The sequence below is a fragment of the Terrapene carolina genome, unplaced genomic scaffold, assembly GCF_002925995.2.
Source record: "Terrapene carolina triunguis isolate 2854851 unplaced genomic scaffold, T_m_triunguis-2.0 Scaffold21, whole genome shotgun sequence".
Lineage (NCBI taxonomy): Eukaryota > Metazoa > Chordata > Testudines > Emydidae > Terrapene > Terrapene triunguis.
In genome coordinates this window covers 40,903,267-40,918,199 of record NW_020664372.1, presented here as the reverse complement: position 1 = coordinate 40,918,199, position 14,933 = coordinate 40,903,267, and the positions used below count along the sequence as shown (strand labels likewise).

The 14,933-nt window shown below is 44.2% G+C and overlaps 1 protein-coding gene across 1 annotated transcript in view; it reads right to left on the bottom strand.

Annotated features, from left to right (window-relative positions):
• Positions 1–6,731, bottom strand: part of RNF149 (ring finger protein 149) — a 32,586-nt gene extending 25,855 nt beyond the window's left edge. The window contains exons 1-2 of the mRNA XM_024202383.2: positions 6,039–6,731; positions 1,009–1,259 (exon numbers count right to left, since the gene is read on the bottom strand). Coding sequence (XP_024058151.1) covers positions 1,009–1,259; positions 6,039–6,501 — 714 coding nt within the window. The 5' untranslated portion in view covers positions 6,502–6,731. The remainder of the gene's footprint in view (positions 1–1,008; positions 1,260–6,038) is intronic.
• Between the last annotated feature and the right edge of the window lie 8,202 nt (positions 6,732–14,933).

Below are 14,933 nucleotides of genomic sequence, written 5' to 3'. Positions count from 1 at the left end.
AAAAAAAAAAAAAAAAAAAAAAAAAAAAAAAAAAAAAAAAAAAAAAAGGGGTGAGATACCGATGGGGCTACTGATCACCTACTCTCTCCCCAGTAATCAGGTCCAGAAGTTTGGAACAGCACGTCCTAAAAAGATGTAAAGTTGACTACACAGCCCTTTGTGGTTCATCCTGGGGCCAAATCTCCATTAATTTGGAGCAGTGAGCACAGAGGAACTGCTCTTGAAAAGCAGAGGGATTGTAAAGAGGCAAAGGAAGTAGCTGCAGCAGCAGCAACTGGAGGGAATGAACTGCTCCTCTCCCTCCCCCCAGCACTCTTACTGGGTCCTAGTGGCCCAGGTAATTTGCTGCAACTCACTAGGCTTCCCCCCTGCAATCAATTTCCAGGTTGTGGCCCATCAGAGGATTGCGGCTGAACTACAATCACAATGCCGGCTTCAGGGTCAGATTTTGTAAAGCTTAACAATACAACATTTTAGGTTTATAGGAATGTTTTCACCCCTCAGCTCATTAGTAGTTGGCCCAGTGACTCTCTCCATTAAACTTTACTCAACAGAGCTCTCTAGCTGAAGACTGGAAAAGGAGGAGGAAGCAATTCCCTAATTTACAGTTTTAATTGGGAGGAAGGAAGAGAAATAATACATCTCACCCAGTGAGCACTAGTCATCAAACATTGCTCTGTACCAAGTTTCACTAAAATTGTTGCCCAATTCTAAATTAAACTTGATCTGGTAGGAGGCAGATATTTCAGATAAAAATCTAGTTATTAAAGCTAAATAGGCTTGAGATGTCAATTAGCATGCTGCTTATAATTAATACATTTAAAAATGTATTAATTCTAAGCAGTATCCATGGACTGTCATAGACAAGAAAATATGGTGCTAAACATTTCAATAAAATTAGTATCGGACACAAAAAGAATTTTACAGGAGACATGTAAGAGAGAAAACAAACTTTAAAAACTTTTAATAAGGTTACTTTTTAAAATCATTATCACCATCTGCAATTACCTGGCTTCCAAATTGTGACCCAGTATATAGAAAACGTTGTATATAGTAAAATATGAGCCAGGCTAGTGATATAATCATCATGGTGATAAAAGCGATGACTACAAACACAACTGACTGTCCACTGATATATTCTTGCACATGTCTTGTGCCAACACCAATAGTCATTTTTACTGGAATCCCTCTGCGTACTGGTTCCAAAATTTCTATTGCTTTTGGATATCCAACCATAATTACCACTGTATTGCCCGTTCCTGTTGGAGAAAAAGGGGGGGAGAAAAGTCAACAGAATGCACACTTACTCCAGTTTATTATCTGAATGCAATTCAATCCTTTAAAGTTAAAATGTAAGAGGTGGACAACATTAATGGAAAATGCTTAAAATTCTGAAAACAAAGCAGAATTACTTTGATAAAGCAAGTTTAATTACTAAAACAGCTTACATTATTGTATTTGAGAATTTCACAAAGAAAATAAGAACTTATACACGTACTAGAAATAGTTGAAATAAAATATATCTATTGAGGCCCTGCATGCTTCATTCCACAGAATATAATGGGATGCTGATCTTAAGATTCATTTAGCAAATAAGATCAATACAATTTATCAGGCTCTATTTAAAGTCTCTATTTAAAGTACTAAAATGCATTCACGAGTATCCATTTGTTAGTTCATAACTCTATAGTAGTAGCTGAAGATTGAACAAAAGAGCTTGATCATTTTGCCACATGTAATAGACCATTTCAAGCCAGATCCCAAAGTACTCAAGCCAGATCCCATCCAACTCTGGGATGGAACCAACAGGAATTTCAAGTCTTTTTAAATGGTATCTGTCAGAGTTTGCTGTGGAAATACTTAAGGCCTTTTCAAGTCAAGAGTCTCTATCTTCACGAGAGAGTTACTTGAAGTTAAGTGCTTTTTTACAAAAAAAGCAGAGCACTGTGGCAGGCCAGACAATAAATAGAAGACATGCATGGGACTTACTGTAAACAAAACCAAAATTTCCCCCTTCCTGGGGATTTATTTCAGTTTATCGAAAACAGCACATTCTTAGACCTTTGTCAGAGGTGTCTGTCGCAACATCTTTCTAAAGTAAATAAATTGCACCTAACAAAGAAAGGGGGCTTACTTGCTAACAATGTTCTGGGAGACCCACAGGTGCAACTTTCAGGTGACCTGGGAGACAAGAGTGCCGTTTGTATCTTCCCCTATTTCCCTGTATGCTAAAACTATTATGGTTCCTCAAAGGATTATATTTCCCTGCCTGATTTTCTCCTCCCAGTTCGGAGACAAGAAGGAATAGAACTACAAGAAGCCAGCTTGATACCTGGGGTGGCGCAGGGAATGATTTCAACCCACCCTACTCATGAAACTATTGACTTCAGGCTTTAAAGCTGGGATCAACATCATGGGCTTCCTTATACATTCCAGACTGCTTATTCAAGACTACTTCCTCCCCATGAAGATATGTTTTGATGGGCAAAAATATGTTTTTTCCAATTGTGTTAATGTCACAATTGCAAAACCCCATTAAAATGTAGGCTATTGTGTTTGAAGTGGTGTTAGCTGGTCATGTCACCAAGGCTCCCTCCTAAGCTACAACATACTGCAGCTTCAAATGTGTTAGCCTGCATCTTAATAGATTATTTCAATGGTGTTAAGCTAACAATTCAACCTACTCCTTCATTACCCACCAAGAGAAGACCACATTTTCTGACTCGAGTATTTTTAAATCCTTTAGAGTCAACCCTTGGACAGGATAATGCTGAAAGCATGAGGGTTCTCTCACAAACCTAAGAGGACTGTACTCTCATCCATGTTAAGAAGTTATTACACTGCCATTTCTGTACATGGAGCTTTACAAACCAGCAAGACATGTCTCTGCCCTGAGGAACCTACAATCAGAAGTGGACATCAAGAAATACTGAAAACTGAGAATTCATTTCAAAGATACAAATAGCCTCATCAAAAATCTTTAAAAAGTTTTTAAAGCTTGAGCCTCTTCCAATGGAATAATACTCTCCCTCCAGAATATTTAGATCTTGATGTCCGTTGGCCTTTTTTTAGTCACAGAACACCCACCACTCTAGCCATTACGAGGATAAAAACAAGTAATTAATTAAGGGGGGGGAGGAGAAGAGAGAGAAATCAGAAACCATTTCCATCTTTAAACCAAGCCAAAGACCATTACCAGCTATAGAGAGCAATTTCATCTGCACAGCCACTCAACCAAAATTAAATACTTTTACTTATTTGTAATCCAACAGATGAAAATTTCTCTTTTTATAATATCTTGTTACTTATCAGCACTGTTTATCAACCTGTGTTAAGCACTTTTTAATGTATTCTGTGTAGCTTAGTACTAAATAGAGAGCCAAGGAAGTACCACGAGTAGCTCGGATCCCACTCCAGATGCACATTTAACCTAGATGTGTATAGCTCAGAACCACATGTATGCAAATCTTAAACAGGAAAGTATATTCGATATGTCCTCTTGTTGATTGTCTCCCCCTTCTTCTGATGAAATAAGCTATACCAGCAAAAATGCAGTTTTGCCAGTATACCCTGTCTACACTAAGGGCTTTTGCCAGCACAGCTATGTTGGTCATGAATCAAGTCTCTTCATACCCCAATCGACAATACACCTCTACCCCAATATAATGTGACCTGATATAACACGAATTCGGATATAACGCGGTAAAGCAGCGCTCCAGGGGGGCGGGGCTGCGCACTTCGGCAGATCAAAGCAAGTTCTATATAACGCTGTTTCACCTATAACACGGTAAGATTTTTTGGCTCCTGAGGACAGCGTTATATCGGGGTAGAGGTGTACCAAGAAAAGTTTGTAGTGTAGACCTAACCTGAGAAACACGAATCCTTCTGATGCGGGCACAGGGAAGTAAAACAAGAAACAGAAAAAAAAAAAAAAAAAAAAAAAAAATAGAAAACTAAAAAAGAGAGGGGGAAAAAAAAACAGGAAAGAATAGAATATAGGCAGCAAGTTAAAGGGAAGAAGAGATTTCACAGAAAAGCAGACAGCAACTATGACAAGGCATAGTATAAAGGCATCTGTCGCAAGAAGAGAGGGGAAGATGGAAGTATTTTTTTCTTCTACAGACAGAGTATCATCAGAGGGAGAAAGAGGCCTAATATAAGGGTTGTGAGAGTTATTAACCAAATCCAGGAAGCCCAAGCTGACACTTAGGCCATGTCTACAATAGCATGTTTGTCGGTAACATTTTTGTCAGAGGTGTGAAAAAACACCCCCGAGTGACAAAAGTTTTAATGATGAAAAGCATCAGTGTGGATAGCACTTCATTGGCAGGTGTGCTCCCAGCAACAAAGCTAGTGCCCCTCATTGGAGTTGGTTTTATTTTGTCGCCGAGAGAGCTCTCTCCCAGCGACAAAGAGCAGTTACACTGTGCACCTTACAACGGCAAGGCTGCAGCGGCACAGACGCACTGCTGTAAAGTGCGCAACACAGACATAGTCTTAGGGTATGTTTACTGCTGCAGCTGTGCGGTTGTAAGGTCTCCCACATAGCTGCTTTTATGCCAGTGGGAGAGAGCTCTCCGTATTGGCATAATTAAACCACCCCGAACAAACAGTAGTAGCTATGTCGGCAAGAGAGCTTCTCCCGTCGACACAGTGCTGTCTACACTGGCACTTTTGTCAGTAAAACATCTGTTGTTGGGGGAGGGTCCACACCTCTGACAAACAGAAGTTTTTACCCGCAAAAGTGCTAGTGTAGGCATAGCCTTACAAAGCAGCTTAATTGTACTAGTTAATCATAATTCCAACTTCCAGGATGGTGCCACTCACTTATTATTTCAAAAGGGACTTGCTTCCTTTCAGGGTCTCAAATATATTTTGAACCAACGGTACTCCGAAGTTGACTTTTTCAGCTAATTTTACTAGAGGGGGAAAAAAACTGTCTTGTTTTAAAAAACAAAACAAAACAAAAAAAAAAACAAAAAAAACCACTAAAATTTATTTAAAATCCTTTTGAAAGATTGCCTGGATACTAGTAAGATTACTACACAGTGGCAGGTTCGTGGATATCTGCGACAGGGTTTTTCCCCCCACTATGCTTTGATTTCTTACTCCTTATATCCTGCCCTGAAGGTCTCCTCCTATGCCTTTAAACCTACTTAATAGTTTAAAAAACAAACAAACAAAACCACACACACAACCTACCCATTTTTTTAAGTTCTCAAGCAGGTAATGCTTTCACACACAAAAAAATCAGCAGACTCTGTGGAGCCAGAACACCTGAGCTCTTACCTTGGCACAGTCACAGACACCTTCTGTAGGCTACAGATAGCTAGGCACGCTTAGACAAGTCAATTTGATCCCTCTATACATCACTTTTCTCACCTTACTTCAGAGAGGTGTGAGGACTATAATGTGTACTTTGACGATGAAGTGGTAAGTACTACAATAAAGCCTGCACTGAAGACTCATCCAATAGGTAATTCCCTGTCTTAAGAGGCCATTTTTACATATCCCTGTGGTCTCCTGTACAATTTTGTTCAGCCTGTAGTTAAAGAGCAACATATTAACTTATGTGTTATGTGTTCAGATACTACTGTGAGACTCACCACAGAAAGACCTGGGGCAGTTGCTCAATAGGTTCATTGCAACACTTCTTGATAGTTTCTGCGTCCCTTCCTAGAGACTTGGTGTAAAACTTTGCGCACCTACATTAGTATTCTATGTAGTGACAGGAAACAAGCCCTACACGTCCTTTGTAAGGGCTCTTCATGGTGTTCCCCTTTTCCCTTTCCCCCGAAAAGCATCGTGTCACCAGTGTGAGCCATTGACTGCCTAGAAGCACAAAACCGGGGAATGCTGAACCCAGACACGCCCTCGCCTCCCCCGCCCCCCCCCCCCCCCAAAAACTCCCTCACTCCCCACTTAAGTGTCCTCCTGTCCCACCGGACCCTCTTCCTCGAGACCCCTCCCCCGGGGCCCCGCCCTCTGCCGAGACCCCAGGCACCGGGACTCAACGCCCCGGCTGCGGCCCCACTCACCGAGGTGGGACATGAAGACGGTGGCGTTGCCGAAGCGGTGCTCGTTGTAGATCACCACGGCCACCGCCCGCTTCCGGGCCGCGTTGGTGACTTTGTCCTTGAAGGTGCAGCCCCCGCGGGCCACCAGCGCGATCCAGGGCGGCGGCGGCTCCCCGCTGGGCGGGCCGCGGCTCCCCGGCGGCAGAGGCACATCATAGTCGGTGTCCGAGGCGCAGCCCTCCATGTGGCGGGCGGAGGCGCCGCGGGGGATGCCCACCAGACCCTGCGCGCCCTCCTTGGGGGAGCTGTCCCCGTAGCGGCCGCTCTCGGCGCTGCCCCGCACCGTGCGGTTGCTGAGCGGCTCGGTGTAGGCGGTGCTCACCCACGCCGTGTACCACTCCAGGAGCCGGGCGCCGCCGCCGCGCGGGGCCCCCAGCGCCAGCAGCGCCGCCGCCACCAGCGTCAGGCGGGCACGGCACAGCATGGCACGGCCGCGGCGAGCGGGGAGACCTGGGCCGTCTGCGTCGCCTGTCTCCTCCTGGGCCGCGGGAAGAATGAGAGGCGGAGGGGCGCCGCCCACTTCCCCAGCCAGGCCGCCGCCGCCGCCGCGGCGCAGGTAACGGGCGCCCTCCCCGCCCTCGTGGGAGTTGCGGCCCGAGCGCAGCTAATGGGCGGCGGAGGCCGGGCTGAGCCGGCTCCTCCCCCTTAGCCTGGCCGGTGGGCGGGGCTCCCAAGAGAGGGGGTGTCCCGCGGTGAGCTCTGCGTGCGGCTCCTTCGCAAACCGCTGCCGCCCACAGACCCGCCCTGTGCGCGCGCAGGGGCCGAGCGGGGGAAGGGAGCCCTCGAGGCAGCACCGGAAGAGTTAATGTCCCCTGACCCCGGCCCGCTCCTTCCTCCCCCGACCGTTGGCCCTGAGACCACGGGGTGGGGGTGGAGGAGTCTGAACGGGTCGCGCCCCTGAGCGTGCTCGAGGAGCCGCCGTTTCCCAGCTTGCGGGAGAGTAGCGGCTGCCCGCTCAGCGTCCGTATTGTGAGCGCGTGAGGCCCCGATCCGGCCGCCCGCGCAGAGGCACGTGCTCAGCTGAGGGGGTCCCCCTGAAAATGATCAAAGTGAATCCGGGCACCTGCACTGAAGCGTTTGCAGGGTCTGTAGGAAAGACATTCCCCGCCCCTCAGTGCTCACAGCCCTGCCAACGGGGCCCAGGCTGTAGGTCGTGGGCCGGAAAGGCCGACGCAGAAGAGACCCAAGGAGGCCCGGAGGAGGATGATCACTTGGATGTCTGTGTTTGTTTTTTAATGCCAGCAAGAGGATGTGACTAATTGAAGGCCTGGCTGCTGGCTCGCCCACGTTTGGTCAGTGACACACAAGTTAGTCAGTCACTCCACCCTCCAAAACACTCCTCACCTGCATTGTAGGGGTCATCCCCAGAGGAGGATGGGAAGGAGCGAAATGGATGTGAGGAAGGGAGGGTGAATGAAGGGTCAAAAGCCAGGTAGAGATAGAGAGGATGGGCAAAAATAGAGCATGACAAGGAGAAGAGCAAAATCACTAAAGATAAAGAGAGCTCAAATAAACCCTTAAAACGGATGAGGAGTCCAGTGTCACCTTAAAGACTAACAAATTTATTTAGGCATAAGCTTTAATGGGTAAATAACCCCCCCCCCCACTTCTTCAGATCCATGGACTGAGAGTTACAGATGCAGGCATAAATATACTGACACATGAAGAGAAGGGAGTTACCTTACAAGTGGAGAACCAGTGTTAACAAGGCCAATTCAGTCAGGGTGGATGTGGTCCATTCCCAATAACTGATGAGGTGGTGTCAATACTAAGAGAGGGGAAAATTGCTTTTGTAGTGAGCCCACCACTCACAGTCCTTATTCAAGTTCAAATTAATGGTGTTAAATTTGCAAATGAATTGTAGCTCTGCCATTTTTCTTTGAAGTCTGTTTTTGAAGTTTTTTGTTGTTGAAGGATGGCTACTTTTAATCTGTTATTAAACATCCAGGGAGATTGAAATGTTCTCCTACTGGCTTTTGTATGTTACCATTCCTGATGTCTGATTTGTGTCCATTTATTCTTTTATGTAGAGACTGTCTGGTTTGGCCAATGTACATGGCAGAGGGGCATTGCAGGCACATGATGGCATATATCACATTAGTAGATGTGCAGGTGAATGAGCCCCTGATGGTGTGGATGATGTTGTTGGGTCCTCTGATGGTGTCACTAGAGTAGATATGGGGACAGAGTAGGCAACAGGGTTTGTTACAGGGATTGGTTCCTAGGTTAGTGTTTCTTTGGTGTGCTGTGTAGTTGCTGGTGAGTATTTGCTTCAGGTTGTGGGGCTGTCTGTAAGCGAGGACTGGCCTGCCTCCGAAGGAGAGTGAAGGATCGTTTTCCAGGATAGGTTGTAGATCGTTGACGTGCTGGAGAGGTTTTAGCTGGGGGCTGTACGTGATGGCCAATGGTGTTCTGTTATTTTCCTTGTTGGGCCTGCCCTGTAGTAGGTGACTTCTGGGTCCCCGTCGTGCTCTGTCAATCTGTTTCCTCACTTCCCCGGGTGGGTATTGTAGTTTTAAGAATGCTTGATAAAGATCTTATAGGTGTTTGTCTCTGTCTGAGGGATTGGAGCAAATTCGGTTGTATCTTAGGGCTTGACTGTAGACAATGGATCGTGTGATGTATCCTGGATGGAAGCTGGAGGCATGTAGGTAAGTATAGCGGTCAGCAGGTTTCCGGTATAGGGTGGTGTTTATGTGACCATCACTTATTTGCACTGTAGTGTCCAGGAAGTGTCCCCTTTAAAAGGGATAAACAAATTGTAGACCAGGATTTCTCAGTCCCTCGGTCAGGATCCAAAATTGGGTCACCAGAATGTTTCAAAGGGTCGGGCGGCGGCTCCTGTGGCTTCTGTCACAAAGAACTGGCTGGGCTCACCTACCTGCTCCAGGCGCTGCAATGTCTGGGATCCTAGCACCATTCAGGTTTGGCCCAGTCATCATGATGATGGGACCCTGGCTAGGCCAAATTTGACTGAGTGGCACTGCAACCCCATGAGCCAGGTCACAACTCCACTCACACACATTTGGTCAAGTCAGGGGGGCGGGGCCAAACCCCAGGGGCGCTGAAACCTCGGAGGTTGCAGTGCCCAGAACAGAGAGCCAAACCCAGCCCAGCCAGTCCCACAGCACAGGTGAGTGCCAGGCAGGACCTGACCGAAACCACCACAGGGCCTCCACCCTCAGACTATTATTTACTGGGTCATGACAGGCCATAAACATTTACAAATGGGTCCTGAGCCCAAAAAGGTTGAGAACCACTGTTATAGATATTAGTCTGAGGGAAAACCTGTAGACTGGAAAACACTGAATTATAAAAAGAAAAGTGAACAAAAAGAGAAGAGCCTAAGACAAAAATAAAGATAACAGTTTTATATATTGTTTTAGTTGTATGGAAAGCTTGAGCTATACAAAATAAAATTTATATCAAGGATTTAATGATTTTGCTGTTTTTAGTGGCCAAGTAATCTGCGTGTTTTCCCAGCTACTCTTTCTATCACTTTTTAATGCTCTCAGTCACCATCATTTTCTTTTAGAAAAAGTGGGTTATGTGGTATGATCATATTATTACATCTGATATGTTATCAAACAAGGCTTCTCCTTTTCCCCACTAAGCTGATTGAACCAGTAGTGATCATAACACCTTGTAGAAGTGTTCCAAGCCTTGAGCACTGTTGACCCTGTTTATACCAGCAGAACAGCTATCTTCCCTGTCAGCATGAAGGTTGATATGTTTAAAATTCCATTCCAGGGTCATTTTTAAAGTAAAAATTCCCCAATCCAACCACTCTTTAAAAGTGGAATATAGCAGTGTCTCTCAACCTATCCAGACTACTGCACCCCTTTCAGGAGTTTGATTTGTCTTATGTACCCCTAAGTTACACTTCATTTAAAAACTACTTGCTTACAAAATCAGACATAAATATACAAAAGTGTCACAGCACACTGTTATTGAAAAATTGCTCACTTTCTCACTTTTACCATATAATTATGAAATAAATCAATTGGAATATAAATATTGCACTTACATTTCAGTGTACTGTATATAAAGCAGTATAAACAAGTCATTGTCTGTATGAAATTTTAGTTTGTACTGACTGCACTAGTGGCTTTTTATGTAGCCTGTTGTAAAACTAGGCAAATACCTAGATAAGTTGATGTACCCCCTGGAAGACCTCTGTGTACCCCCAGTGGTAAACATACCACTGGAGTAGAGGAAACCAGTATAGTTCGAGCACTCTCTAAAACTTCTTAGCGATGTAGTTTTAGGACTCTCTCCAAAGGCACTCAGCATTTCAAGAAAAAGATCAAAGTAGCAAAATCAGGAGGACAACCAAGATTGAGAATTAAAGGAATATATAAAGTATTGCCAAGGGTGGGGTAGGGGATAAAAGGAGTCAAGAGCTGCAGAGACCAAAGAGAGTTAAATGTAGAGATCATGGGGTTGAAAGAAGGGGGGGAAGAGCAGCAGAGAAGTCAGAGGGCAATAAGTTGGAGATGATGAATGGAGTTAGTGACAGAATAGAGGCAGACAGAAAGTGAGCAATGTTGAAGGACAGCAAGTGACAAGAGGGAATTCAGAGTGAACAAAAGAGCAGTGTTTGATAGAAACTTGATCGAGAGAGGTGACCAAGATGGTGCATTGAGTCAGTCCAAAAGTGAAGATCAAATAAGGAGGTTATGGAAAGGCAATTAAAAGCAGCCAGTGGACATCAACATGGAAATTAAAGTTACCACAGATGCGAGTAGGAGATTAAGATGAGAGGAGGAATGAATTGGCATTGAAGTCAGTAACATGAAGGGAACTGTACACAACAGCTGCCGGGCATGCAGTTTTAAGAATGTAGGGTGGTGGAATGGGAGGAGAAAGTGCTGACTGATTAGATGGATAGGAAAGGAGCCCAACACTGTTGTCACAGTGTTGGAAGGGAAGAGGCCAGTTATGGACACAAGGAAAGAGATTGGGCTGGAGATAGAGAGATGGATTGGATTTCAATGATTGTGAGGAGTAAATAGGAGCTAAAGGCTGTGAGTCAAATTAATTTATTGGATAGGGCACAGGAACTCTGGAGGGGGAAGGCTGGCTAGCTTAGAGGTTGGTGAAAGTAGGTACAGTAATAATGTGGGAGAGGAAGCGGAGAAGAACAATGGGCCTTGGCCAGAGAGTAGTCAGTAAGAACAAGATGGAGATGAGAATTAGGGAGAGCAAGGGGAGGGGGAAGAAATGGCACTGAAATGAAGTTCCATAGTATTGTTAATTCACACAAGATGGAAACCAATGTCTAGTCACTTGCCTGATACCTGCATGTATAGGAGTGAGTGGTGAGCTGTGTTAAGAATGATGTATGGCTATCGGATGCTGTGTTACGTTGAGATTAAAGCAAATACAGAGAGGAATGGATGTGGGGGAGGGGAGAGGAGAGAAAAGTGCATGTTTTCCCAGTGTATCCCTCTCCTTCCTCCCTAAACATCTGAAGATCTGACTGTCAATTCCCGGAGTCCCTTTAAAGGAACAAAGATGGCCTTCTTTCCACCAGGAAGATTGTGCAAGACTGAGAAAAACAGTAGTTAGATAAGATAGAAATTTTAAAGGCTGTCAACCAAACTTCCTCTTGTTCATTCCTGTTAAAAACATATTACAGACATCAAAATATTCAAACTGCAACTTCCCTTTTGCTATTTATTTGCATTTAATGCTTGATGGATAATTTGTTAACAACATTCATTATCTTTACAAGTCAAAATACATTGCAAAGTGCAATACACATCCATAAACAGTACATACAAGTAAATGATGAAAATTATTTTAGAAATGAAGCATTCTTTGGTTAAATAAGAACAGCAGTTAAAACTAGCTGTGCTTAATACTGTACATGCATTACCTTGGTACAAATTAGTAAAGGATTGTAACATTGTTCATCGGAAGTCAAAATTCATAACTTCATTTTCTTTTTTCCAGCTAACATACAGTCATAAATAAACACAAATAAATGGACTATTACAGAACCACAAGTGAAGATTTAACTAAAGAAAGATTGCACAACAAGGCTTTTCTGAAATGAGAATATTTAATGAATATTAAGCTGCAAAATAATTAAACTAAAATGTGATTCTTACTGAAGTACAGAATACATGTACAGAATACATGAAAATAAATTGCATGTTGGTAAGTTGCAATGCTTTATAGATACTAAGGATCAAATCCTTAAGATCAGAATGAAATAAAAGGGAGTTTTACTATTGATTATTTACTATTGATATCCATAGATCAGACCCCATAGTCATAACCAATAGCCTGAGGGAAATTTGAATCTATTATAGAATCTTTACAATAATCTTTGGGTTAAAAGTTTAATAAACTCTATTCACTTAACTCATACCACATGATGATTGATATAAATTGAGAAATTTGGCAATTAATATATTTTTTAGATAGTTTGTAGCTAATAATTTAAGGCCCAATTAAACAAACAACCTCTGCCCCCACCCCGCCATTCCCAAACCCCTTTTTTCAGAGAAGTCACTTCAAAGCTATTTGGGCAGGTTTGTGATGGGCTTCTGTAGCCTTTCAGAGGCTTTTGTGGTGTGGAAGCGAGACTTTTGAATAAGATGACATATCTGTTTAAGAAGCCTCCTTTGACATCTTAAGTCCTCACTGCTGTTTCAAGATTTTCTCCCTGGATGTCTCATGCCCCGAGGGTTTGACAAGAACCTAAAATGTGTTGGGTAAAATTCCTTAGCCCTTCAAAGACTAGAGTATTAATTGACAGGAGAGAGAAGAATTGTGGACTCTACTGTCATCAGGCCAGTAGAAAAGTATGTAGAGGAAAGAATGAGTAATAATTAATGCCTAAAACTTTGATTTTTCTTCCCCTCCTCAATGTGCCTAGACATTAAACTTGGGAAAGTCTAATTTGCTTTTTGTGTGAACTTTTTCAGGGATCTCTGGGTATAAAGGTAAACTGGGGCAAAAAAATGTGTAATTACAGTTACAAGTCACTATTTGTGCAAACCTTTAGAGATCCCCTTATTGAATCAGACCTGTGCCTATTGAAATCAGTGAAAAAGCTCCCATTAACCTCAATGGGCTTAGGATCAGACCCAAAACGAACAGAGATCCCAATGTAAAAATAACAAGAATGTGGGAAAGCTTCAGTTAATAGCATTCCATGCATCTGTGTAGGACCAACTCCTGTGTTCCTAAATTACACAGAGCAAAGGGGGGTGCAGATTGGGCAAACTTGTAGGAAAAAAGTGCAAGGGAAAAACAGCTATGCAGGGTATTTCCTCTACTAGTGCAGGCACCACAGTTCCCTCTGCAAAATATCTGTACAATCAGTAAACCTGCTGAAAAAGAGAAAGAGGACAGAAAAGAATATGCTAGCAAGGTGTCTACCTTAGGCTTTTCCCCCTAGATTTTCCACCATTCCTACACAGCTCCAGTAGTGATGTCAACAATGGGGGCCCCAGAGTTGAGAGGCCTGGGTGGCTCATGGTATTTTAAGCACCATGTAATCCAATTCTGCTCTAAGCAGATCTACATGACATGGTACAGATAGTGGCTACCCGCTCTTTGTTTAAATTAGCACTCCCACCACTGCTAGTGCTGGTGGATCTGAATTGGTGGTAGCAAGAGGGAGATATTTGGCAAAAGGCCTCATGTGGGCAAAGCTGCGGTGGCATATTTCTGCATCAACACAGATAAAAATCTGTTTAAACATAATTTGATAATGTGGCTCAGAGCATCACTAAGTGATCCTTTGTGTTTTGTATCTCCTCTTAGTGGAGTCAGAGTGCAGTCAGTAGCCTTCTAGTCAATTACAGCCTAGTCTGTATGACTAGACCTCCATATCTTTATCCCCTCTGAGACCCTGTCTACAGCAGGGATATTTTCTGAATTTTTCCCCCGGTTACTAACGCTGGTTTAGCTGTCCAAGCATTAGCAACAGTGGGACCATAGTATAGACAAGTTACTGCTGCCCTCCTTTTAACCTTAATTTAGACTTGTAGGAAGTGTAATCAGCATGGTTGTTATAATGACTGTGACTGCCATCAGCTTGTCTGCAGTAGGTTCTCAGTATTGCCAGCATCAGTGGTAAATTTTCCTAAAATTTCTTAGGGCTTATCTTCACTACTGGTGTAAGTCGATCTAAGTTACGCTACTCCAGCTACGTTATTCACGTAGCTGAAGTCGATGTAACTTAGGTCAACTTACCCCGGTGTCTTCACTGCGTTGTGTCAACAGGAGACACTCTCCAGTCGACTTCCCTTACTCTTCTTGGAGAGGTGGAGTACTGGGGTCGACCAGAAAGCGTTCTGCCATCGATTTAGTGGGTCTTCACTAGACTTCATCAATTGCAGCAGCGTTGATCTCCCCCCATAGTGAAGACAAGCCCTTAGTTTAGATATGGCCTGAGAATAACACCCTCTTTTAATGCATTGAACCTATGTAGGCTCAGCTGCACTTAATTAGCTTCCAGTTGGTCATATACCCCTCAACTGCCTTGAACTCTGGCTGGGCATCAATGCAGAAAAGCCCAGGTTCTTAGCTGATTTACCTAGTTTTTTTCCCCTAAGGAGTGCACTGGGGTGGGCAGTATCAGGCCTTTTGAGGTTTCCACTAGGGCAGTGGTGGGCAACCTGAGGCCCGCAGGCCACACGCAGCCCATCAGGGTAATCCGCTGGCGGGCCGTGAGACAGCTTGTTTCCATTGACCGTCCGCAGGCATGGCCACCCACAGCTTCCAGTGGCCACAGTTTGCCGTTCCCAGCCAATGGGAGCTTTGGGAAGCAGCGCGGGCCACAGGGACGGGCTGGCCGCTGCTTCTCGCAGCTCCCATTGGCCGGGAACGGCAAAC